The 11,068-nt window shown below is 35.2% G+C and overlaps 2 protein-coding genes across 2 annotated transcripts in view; one reads left to right on the top strand and one right to left on the bottom strand.

The window, feature by feature from the left end:
- LOC105625098 (alpha-crystallin B chain) overlaps nt 1-665 on the top strand; it is a 22,469-nt gene extending 21,804 nt beyond the window's left edge. Inside the window, exon 4 of the mRNA XM_012206443.1 lies at nt 471-665. Within this exon, the coding sequence (XP_012061833.1) occupies nt 471-665 (195 nt within the window). The remainder of the gene's footprint in view (nt 1-470) is intronic.
- Nucleotides 666-2,133: 1,468 nt separating this feature from the next.
- On the bottom strand, nt 2,134-5,048 carry LOC105625110 (nischarin-like). Its single transcript, XM_012206453.1, has 3 exons — nt 4,921-5,048; nt 3,873-4,185; nt 2,134-3,796 (listed from the first exon to the last, which is right to left on the bottom strand). The coding sequence occupies exons 1-3, from the start codon at nt 5,046-5,048 to the stop codon at nt 2,831-2,833; spliced, it is 1,407 nt and encodes a 468-aa protein (XP_012061843.1). The 3' UTR covers nt 2,134-2,830.
- Nucleotides 5,049-11,068: the final 6,020 nt, after the last annotated feature.

Consider the following 11,068-nt stretch of genomic DNA (forward strand, 5'->3'; position numbering starts at 1 on the left):
TTAATTATTACTNTATCTAGTTATTATGTGTGTGTGTGTGTGTGTGTGTGTGTGTGTGTGTGTGTGTGTGTGTGCGCGTGCGTGTGCGTGCGAACATATGTGTGTGTGTGTGTATGTGTGTGTATTGGGTCGTCCGGAAAGTTCGTGCCGCAAAAGATTTAAATTTAATAAATGAATTTAAAAATTTAAATCTTCTGCGTTTCAATTTTCCTTCAAAATCGGCACGAACTTTCCGGATAACCCAATAATACAAAAAATAAAAAAATTAATATATCTATCTTATTATTAATCCAATCTGTAATTTTTCAAATTAATAGCATAATTTGGATCTAAAATAATGCCTTGAGATCACGTGCAAGTCTTACATTTAATTGTCAATGAATCGAAATATGTGAATAGTGATAATTATACAATTCAGATCGTCATGTAATTATTATATCATTTAACGTAATGCAATTTCGTTTTTCCAGGTCCATGCCAAACATGAGGAAAAGACGGAGAGCAAATCGGTATACAGGGAATACAATCGGGAATTCCTGTTGCCGAAGGGAACCAATCCCGAGAGCATCAAGTCTTCCCTGAGTAAGGACGGTGTTCTTACCGTGGAGGCGCCATTACCAGCGATTGGATCGGGCGAGAAGTTAATCCCGATCGCACACCAGTAAACCCCAGTGACGAATTGCGGAAAGTCGATTTCTAATTTTCTGCCGCGAATTCCTCCCATTATTTCCAACCACCATCCGACTTACCCAAATTGAATCTTTCCTTCGTAAGTCCTTATATCTTTCTTCTATTATTACCTTTATTATAGTAACTTAAAGAAATTGATCTATTTGCGCGAGAGAAAGTTTGACCAATTTTAATTAAACTGCACTGAGAGAAAAGTGTTTGATATTTGTGAATATATAATTATATAGTAAAATAATTACGGAGCTCCATTTTGCGATTATTATTATTAGTTGTTAATAATAATAACCATATATGTACAGTTTTTCTCAAACATGTGAAAAAATTGTAATATAAATTATGATAATTTCCAATATTAATGTAGTAAAATATCAATAAATAGTAAATAAAATAATTTGTATTCAGTAAATGCAATCGCAATTATAATAAATATAACTATTTTTTAAAATTCACTTACTATTTCATTATTATATCATAATAATAATAAATATGTTAAGAAAAATCTAAAGATTTTCAAGCAGAGTGTTTGATTATTATTAACAGTTAACAGTCAATTAACTATATTTGCATTTAAAACTATAAATACATAATTATCTCAAAAAAGACTATAAAGTACAGTTAAATTATACTAATTGTAATCATTTTTTTCTCTCAGTGTAATAACAGAAAAATCGACCACGCTAAAAGTGCCTGGTGCGTGTCGACTTTCGATGAAAGATACAAAAAGAAATCGAAGAGTAATGAAGTGCTATAAATGTAAAAAAAAAAAGTTAGCTAAAATGTGTTTGATAAAAAATATTTTTCCTTTTTCATACGAGCTTTATTTCTTTGATACACAAGATATTTCCGATTCCCTCGTAGAAATAGCATAATTTTTTCAGAAATGTGCATTGCCTTTTGAAATGATGTATTTTAGTTATTTAGATACTTTTTTTGAGAAACTGTGAGCTGTATTGCTTATTTGTGCACTTGCGAACCAACGAATCGAAATCAATGAAGCCGTTTGTAACGGTTAACTTATATATGTGTTAGTTTAGGTGTACGTTAAAAGACTATAACACAATGCTTAGAATATGTGACCATTATTGATATTATTTATGAATATTTCAATATTTTTCGAAATATTGCGCAATAACAGCAATTCAATATACATACATACACATACAATACACACACATACAAAATACACACACACACATACACGCACAATATTTAAAGGTAATGCAAATTTAAATAAAAACTATGATAAATATAACAATATAACGAATTTATATTTTCCTAACGATGAAAAATATACAAAAAAATTATGTTTTTCCCCAAATACAAGGTAAGTAATAATCTGTTCATAGATGAATACAAGTTTAAATTCCAAGCAGGTATATTGTAAATAAAGTATGTTTTATCTAATGTTGATAACAGGTATACATATTATCACAGACTTTTAATTTATTTGTCTTTATTAACAAAATATGTTTTTATACACAGATAACTCTTTCACGTAAAATTATTATAAAATTATTACACAAAATTTTTCTGTGTTAGTATTATTTAAAAATTTTTTAAAGATTTAAATATTATCTCAAAATAAATATTACACGACTTATTTATACTAACTCTAAGGAAATAATATCAAGTAAATTTGATTAATGTTTTCGATTAAATAATTATGTATATATAAAATACAATATGTACGCGGATTCATTGTTATCGATAAAATTCTATGCATGATATGTATAAAATAGTGGAAATTTTACAAATTTATTTTACGAATCAAATGACATTATGTTCATATTTATAATTTTTTCATGGATGTTGTATGAAGTCTTTTTACTTGCTTGCAAGAAACACGTGTTTCATCTCGAATTTATGCATGAGACAACACGAAAACTTCATAAAACGCAGTTTACTTTATTTTGGCATGTTTTCAAGAATCATGGTAAAAATTATTCACATCATAAAAATAGCAAATGTATAATAAATCAAGACTAAAAACAATTGATATTACGGTTTTACCAAGAAGAGAAGATCAGTCTCATAGTATGATGAAATCTACATATCATATAAAATATTTTTGTTTCATATCTAAATGTTCTTTGCGCAACACGATTGACGCAAATAAGAGAGAGAACCATAATTAAAATTTCTATATACTTGGAACTTCTGCGGAGAAAAGTGGTGCATCGGATGCAGTGAACGACGGCGATTTACCTTCTCTTGCGATGCGCAATGCTTGATGAACCGATACTGTATCAAGTTCCTTTTGATTCGGTTTTTCATTATCCAAACAAATATCGGCGGCTCTCTTGCCAAATGGCTCCAGAACCTTGACTCTGTAATCAACTATTGTCGATACTGGATTGCCCGTTAGTCTCAGGTTCTCCAAGCATGGCAAATGACCGATATGTTTCACCTCCTCGATTTTCTCGATACGATTACAACTCACATCCAATCCCTCCAACGAATACAACTTCGAAAAACTAGCGAGCGACGTGAGTTTGTTTTGTGACAGGTCGATGTAAACGATATATCCAAGTCTCGTATGAAGATCGTCCGGAAGATAAGTAAAATTGTTTGATGCTAGATACAGCTGGGATAATCTCGGCAGCAATGTCACATTGGAGATTTCAGACAAGTGATTGTTATTCAATGTCAAGCATTCTATTTGCGGCAGTAGTTTAATCGCCTCGTCTATAACTTCTATGCGATTATCACTAAGATCCAAGTGCGTCACCTTCATCCATACATGAGAATCATTAGCGTTTTCAATGTTTTTATGAACCTCTTCGCACATAGCCAATTCTACGATGTTTCTGAGTTTGGTATTGGTAACTTTTAACGTAGTCACAGTATCTCGAAGGTTTCCCATGTTATAAATTTTGTCGACTGGATATCGATCAATCGTTAAATACTGCACATTTTTGAAGGTGGATAATTCAATAGACAAAGCGGACGGATAAATATTGCTAGTTTTATAAGGCTCTGAACTTCCTTCAATAGTGAGGCTACTTAAACGCGAATTAAAATCCAAAACGTGACTGAAGGCATATTCCTTATCCACAACTTCCAACAATGGGCACGGCTGCTTTAATCTTTCGCTGATTGCATACAACTGAAAGTAAAAAGATTAACAGATGACATCAGTAGGTTTGTAAATTTTCATCAATTAAAAACTAAAATTTAATTACCTGTATAGGATTGAATTTATAGCTCGTCGAAGCCTGTAGCAAAGTATCACCCGTTACAAAAAATTCCAACGCCATGCTTTGCACCAGGAAATATATATCATACTCGTGCAGATCTAGGAATAGGGCGAGTTCCCTGGGCATCGCCTTTTTCAAGTAATTATAAACAGCATTGAGATATATCTCGAGACTCTGCCTACGCTTCTCCACGAAAACCTCACACTTGTTGCCTATGAGTTTCTTCGGTGGTAAAATGTCTTTTTCGACACAATATTTGGAAACAAAGCTGTCGTGCAACGCCGCAAATGTACTATACCTTTGACATAAAGGATAACCATAGTTTTTTTTTTCCCTTTATGCACATACCATTTTTATTTTCATTGGAAAATTACATGATAAATTTTGCGTTTCATGCCTTATTCTCTTCATTTTAATTATTTTTATAAGTAAACAGAAAATATAGCTTTTTTGTAGCAAGAGATACAGATGACATGATGTAACACAGTTAATCATTATATCCTTATTTTTCAATGTTAAAGATGAAATGTATTCACTATGGCTGCTTTCCATTTGGCACAAATTGATACAAGTGACATTTTATCTCTGTTATTTCCTAAATGTCAAGAACATGCTTGCATCAATTTGTGTCACTAAATAGAGAACAGTGTTAAATCTGTAGAAGAATTATTAGAGACATAAATAAATATCAATATTAAAAAATAGAAAAAATTAGGAATAGAGATTAAATGTAAAGAACAATAGATACAACATTTGAGGATTGTTTTCAGCAGAACTTCTTGGACTTTTTTATCTTTTTCTCTTCAACGTGAAAAGAAAAACAGAAAAGATGAATCGTGCAAGAAGTTCAGCTAAGAACAAGTCTACTATGTCTTGTGCCTTACAATGTGTCATCTGTGTCTTGCTGGAAAGCAGTTATAATCTCAAGCTTATACGTATGTAAACGTTCGCATACACAAAAGTGACGAATTAAATAAAGCGCAAAACGATGCTTGGGATGAGAATGGAAGCGAGTGCCTCGAGTGCCAATTACCTGTGTTTCACGGTCCATTTGATCGATGCGATCGCAACCTCGATGCAGTAATACGTGACGCCGTCCACTGTGTCGACCGACGGTATTTTCAGGTGGACGTTTTCCTGATTCAACAGCAGGCACGCCATGACCGTGCCCGTGACGCGCAATTTACGTGGCAAAGATCCCTCGAGTCGTGGACTCTCAGAGGTTATCCTCGCTTAATCGGCGGCTGCCGCCGCGCTGTATCGTGAAGTAGCGCGGTGCGGTGCGGAACATTTAGGGGCAGAGTCTGCGATTTTTGCGCGTCGCACGGGACATCGTGATTACGTACGTATATACGCCTCCGCACTTATCACCGACGTATACCTCGCGATGAACGACGTTGCCTCGTAACGGGAGACGAGATCGTGATACGAGTACGCATCTTTGACACTTGACAGCTGTCTCGCTGACCGCGGGAGGAAAAAAACAGAAAGAGTGTTCGCTGCTTCCATCTCACGGCGAGACGACGCACTACGCGAACGTTCGTCGATCGATCCGGTCGGTCCTTTAATAATTAATTAATCATAAGACCGTCTCTACCAATGTAGATTAACTTTAATCTCGGTACAAGTTAAACCCAGTTGCATCAATGTTACTTTGATTTGAAACAAGACTTAAAATTCTCTCCGTCTCGTTTTAAAGCGAAAGAGAGACAGAGACAGAGAGAGTTTTAAATCTGTTCTACAATGTGCTTTTTGTTTTCTCTTTCTTGCCTTTTGTTATTTTTTACATCTTGTCTTTTTCTTATTCGTTTTTTGTTTTATATTATCCGAGATAAAAGTTAACGAATTTCAAAAGAAACAAGAAAAATATACGTCGTAACACAAAATATTATTGTTGATAAAACGATTGCAAAGGAGAAAAAAGCAAAAGGTAAAAACAAGAAACAGGAGACAAAGAGCATATTGTAGAATAGGCTTTAAGCCATGCTTAAAATTAAAGTAACGTTTGTGCAATCGGGCCTTACTCTTTGTCTTTCTCTAATTTTCAAAAAAGATGGAAAAAGATGAAGAGTTAATTAGATCAAAATTAAAATTGAACTATATTGATCATATTTGAATTTGAAGAGAATATTCGACTGTCTCTTTCTCTCTCTAATTAATCATAATTGTTACAACATTTACACAATTGTAGAATAGGAATTGTAGAATTTACTCGAAATGGAGCAACGGTTGCATTTAACAAGAAAAAGTAACTTTACAGCTATTACAAGATCCTTTTTTTTATTAGTTCTTTTTCTTATTTCCTCTTAATTCCTTATTGGATCTGAATAAACCAATCATATTAAAAAATTTTTAAGTCACGTCATTGTTGTAGCAAATAATAAGTAATATCTCGTATTAATTGCTCTATTTATATCATTAAATATTAATAAGAAAAAGACATATGCAAGTATCTTTAAATTTTGATTTGAATATTGATTGCGGTAAATCAAAATGAAAGACATGTATGCATTTCTTAGAAATGCTCATAAAAAAATCACAGGCATAAAAAGTTGATTTTTAATTTAGTTTTTAAACATACATTGTTAAATACAAGACATTCGCGTGTTACTAACACGATTTCTTCACGGTGAATTATCTCGGTTAATGTCGTTTCTTTGACGACGACAAAGTAGAGATTTCGCGTAAATTAAATGACGCACATGAAGACAATTGTGTGCATACGACATCTGGGAAAGCTTCATTGTAAGATCTCATGAATTTCAACAGTGTACAGAAACAAAACTCTCTCTTTACAGATCGAAAAATTTAGTAGGTTACCGAATTCATGCTATGCAATTTCCAATCTTCGTTTCAATATTAATAAATCAATACTTGATAATACACTGAAAGAGAGGATTGGCTGCTGTAGAAAATTAGATGGTAAATATGACATAGCATTTTAAAATTGCAGCAGCCAATTTTGGTTGTTGCAGTCAATTTTTAGTTGTGTTAATCTATCCGCAATGTCAATACAGGATTTCGATTGGCTAACTATTGCAGCCAATTTAAAAATTCTATGCCATCTAATTTGCTGCAGCAGCCAATCTTTTCTTTCAGTGTAGATTCAAGAAAGGACAGGAAGATAAGCAGGCACTTTCTATGAGAGTACTTCGTGTACCTATATACATTATTATCTTTAAATAAGCGTGACGATCAGTCTAAAGTAACGCTGTCGCTTTCAAGCGGAATGCCGGCCGATACCGCAAATCATTTTCTTTGAGCAACGTCTCGTTGCGAGTCGCGAGTTCGTCTGGTTCGTCATCGAAGGAACGCTGCGAGAAAATGAGTCGCTCATTTCTTGCTTATTCCGTTGTTGTGCACGACAGGACGAAAGGCGTTCGCGCGCTTCTCGCATTTCTCAATCCTCCGTCATGGTTTCGGAACGCGATGGATGGCAATTACGTACGTACGCTATCAACTAAGCTCTTACCTCGCGTTCCTTCGACACGCTCTACCTCCTCGTTCTTATCTCTTCCGACGGCAATTCTATTTTTCCCGCGTGAAAAACGCAGTTAGAAATTCTTGCGAGGCGCCGAGAACGGCGGAAATGAATATTCTTGGCCTCCTTAGAATAAGACAAACTTTCGGAAATGAACGCCTGTACTTGAAAAGTAAAAGGAAATAAGCAGGATTCTGAGGAAGTGAGATATAATCATAGATCATTTATCATATAAAATACACGGAAAGAACAATTTTGCTGAAGTATATAATATAAATTTTTAGATACAGATTTGAAAATTTTTGAATAATTTTTTTTGGACCATCAAAATAATTATATAGGGAACTCAAGTATAACGAACAACGAACGCTGCGAAAAGTTTTGATATTCTAGTAACTATAATTTTAGTATCCTATATAATTATTTTGATGATACAACAAAATTGTTTTCAGATCTTTAACTAAATTTTTAAATACTTTAACAAAACCATCCTTTTCATATAGTTATACAGTTTCTCTTTCAGAGCCAAGAGTTTAATATTTTGATAACTATTACTTTCTTTTTTGACAAGAACTGTTTAACACAGCTAAACGGCAGTTCACGTAATATTTGGTTTTGATAACAACCGGATTTTCCGGATATATATATATTATATATCTACGAAAATTGCACGTCACAGAGCGGATCGTGAGAATCCATTGACACGATATTCCATCATCGTCGATAATAAATCACCAAGAAAAAAAAGTGAGAGAGAGAGAGAGAGAGAGAGAGAGAGAGAGAGAAAGAGAACGAAAGATACGAGGAAAACGGATGAGCATGACTCGAGCGAGATTTTGCATATTTATTCAACGACGGTGGCGGATTACGAATGGCGTCCAATAATACGAAAGATCACATTCGATTCTGCCTAATGCCAGGGGCAGATCGCGCTGCCATGAAACGAGCTTGCTCGCCTGCTCGCTCATTCATGGCAGCTCTCATTGGCAACAACCTGTTGCCGCAGTGACGTAACCGACACTTCCTATTGGAGGCGCCACGTCAAACAATACGATTGATTACGCCGACGTGCGGATTAGGTGCAGAGTATCTTGGAAGTAACGACAAGTAGACATGAAAATGCAAACTCCTGGGGAGATTTCGAATCAACCAACTCGATCCTTTTCTTTTTCGTATTCAATTGCCATTGAATTTATTTAAATTGAATAAAACGTAATTAAGAAGATAAATTTTTTTTTCTAACTTTCAATGTTTATCCTTAAAAGGGTTAGTACACGGAAAAAGAATGAAAAAGAAATTTTAATAAATATTTGAATAATTCCAAATAAATATTTATTAAATGTAAATATATATTTATTTGATACAAAAAACATTAATTTGACTACCATTTTTTTTATTGAATAAATATTTCTTTACTATAAGTAAATAATTTACTTAATACTATTCCGAGAAATGTGTATTTATATTTTTTTCATTTTCTCAAAATTCATATATCTGTAAATTTATTAATTTACAAGTATATCAAATATATTCACAAAATACATTTTTAGTTCTAGTATGTTTAATACTTCAAGATTATTAAATTAAAACAAATTCGATTTCTTTATTATATAAATTGCTTCTTCAATCAATTTTATAATATTCTTCAAAAGAAAATAAATGTTTATTTTGAATACATGGATTTTTCTCAAATTTGTAATAAGTCTATTTTAAGTCTATTTTATTTATTCTCAAAATATCTTTTAAAGATTACCATTTCTTAAAAGCAAAAAGGTAAATTTAGTAATTACTTTTCTTAGCATTAGATTGATATCTTTCTGTGTAGCGATAAAGTTTTCTAGCTGCGAGTCGCGCTGAAATAAGTAATGGAACAAAAATATGTCGTTTACTTCGATTTTTTTTCCTTTTAATCGTTACAACAAATTATAACAAAAAGAGAACTAATAACTAATAAGTCTCTACATAATAAAAATGAATAATTTCACGGGAAGACTTTTACACCCTTAAATGTGACCCTTAAAATATCGCTGTGGAAAAAAGACAGTTAAAGTCTTTTCTGAGTGACGCTAATGGGGCCCCAAGAGTGCCCGTTAATTACGTCACTGCTAGGTTGGATGCTGCGTCAGGAGCAATGGCGGCTTACCTGGCTCGCCTGGCTGGTCTCTCTCCCTCTCGTACCCCCTTACCTGCGCCGCGTTCCTCGGGGCTCGGGGGCACGTCGACGAACCTGTTGCCCGTTCTCATCCAGTGTCGTGTCGGTTTCGTTCTTACGCGGTGGTACGTGGTGCTCTCGCGGGGCGCGCGCGCGCGCACGCGTTCAAGTGTCTCGGTGTTGCGATCGGCGGAAAACGCGACGGAAACGCGCGCGCGCGCAGCACCGCATGCGTCAGCGGAACGTAGAGAAACGTGCGTCCGCCAGGTGTGAATGGTGCAATCGGCGCGACGGCGACCGCGATATATCGATGAGAGACCGGTGAAGACTTTCCTTCGTTCCTCGCGTCGACCGCGTCGACCGATTCACGATCGACGGGAATAAATGATTCTCGGAATTCGGTCGCGAAACCGTGGTACGACGACGGAACATATGAAGCATCGCGTACATCGCTTTCCTGGATGTATCGTGATAAACACTCGCCGTTTATCGATCGCGTGACCGCTCGCAAGGCGATCGTTCTTGATCACGAAACTACGATGTTTGTTTGTTGAATCTTGACGGAGAGAATTGCGAAATCGGTACGCGAGTGGCGAGTGGAGATGCATCACTGTCGGTCGGCGTGATTTCTTGGATATCGTTATGAAAGAAAACCGGCGAGAGAGACCTGAGAGTTGGCGTGTTCCGTAAGGAGATTTTAGTGACTTCGGGCATTTATTACGAGTGCGACGGGAGATAGTTGAGTGCTCGCCGAAAAAGGATCCGTGAAGGAGGGTCGGTGTGCGTAAATTAAGTGCAGTGAGTGGATAGTCGTGGATTGCGTCTATAGCGATCGTTAAGGACGTCGTTCAGCTGACGGCTACGCTCCAGGGAATTCTCTCGACCATTCGTTCGTCGCTTCACGGATCGAGGAAGGTGAGTTTTAGTGAGTTTTACAGTCGCAAATCGATCCTTTCGAGGTAGCCGAATTCACTGCAAAACTACACGGAAAGAACGATTTGGCTGAAAGATCTAAATTTCGCTGGCTACAGATCTTTTTTGAAAGCAAAAGAAATAATGACTTTCCCTAAAGCGAAAATGTGAAAAATTTTCCTAGAAAAACGTTAAGCTATAATCGATATCCTAAAAATAATTTTGTTGAATTATCAAAATAATTTTGTTGAAATCTCCAATTATGGTTGCTCTCTAAAAAATGTCTTGCGGCATTGTTCGGCATTTTTTTTGTTTCTAACATAATAATTATTTCAATAATCCAAATCATTGTCGATGTTCCACAAAATGTTAGACCTTTCAACAAAATTATTCTTTTCGTGTATCTTAAATTCCTTCCTTCTGTTTCTCAAAAGGCGAACAATTTCAAAAATATTAACGGGGTTAACGACAATAATAATTATAATTCCAGAGAGATTTGTTTCTTTTCTTTTCTGAGCATTTCACGGATGACGGGCTACATCTGATAATGCGGAGATACGTGATCATTAATTACGGCGATGTTATAACTCGCGCTTACACCGCGTTGCAAAGAAACTGGTGGAATCCAGAAACGAT

The sequence above is a fragment of the Atta cephalotes genome (assembly GCF_000143395.1).
Source record: "Atta cephalotes unplaced genomic scaffold scaffold00003, whole genome shotgun sequence".
Taxonomy (NCBI): domain Eukaryota; kingdom Metazoa; phylum Arthropoda; class Insecta; order Hymenoptera; family Formicidae; genus Atta; species Atta cephalotes.

Bases quoted from the DNA above. Each gene is read 5' to 3' on its own strand.
- LOC105625110 (XM_012206453.1), bottom strand. From the start codon at position 5,048: ATGGCGTGCCTGCTGTTGAATCAGGAAAACGTCCACCTGAAAATACCG. The intron at 4,186-4,920 runs GTAATTGGCACT...TTTATGTCAAAG, and splicing joins AAATGGACCGTGAAACACAG to GTATAGTACATTTGCGGCGT. The intron at 3,797-3,872 runs GTAATTAAATTT...TTTTACTTTCAG, and splicing joins ATAAATTCAATCCTATACAG to TTGTATGCAATCAGCGAAAG.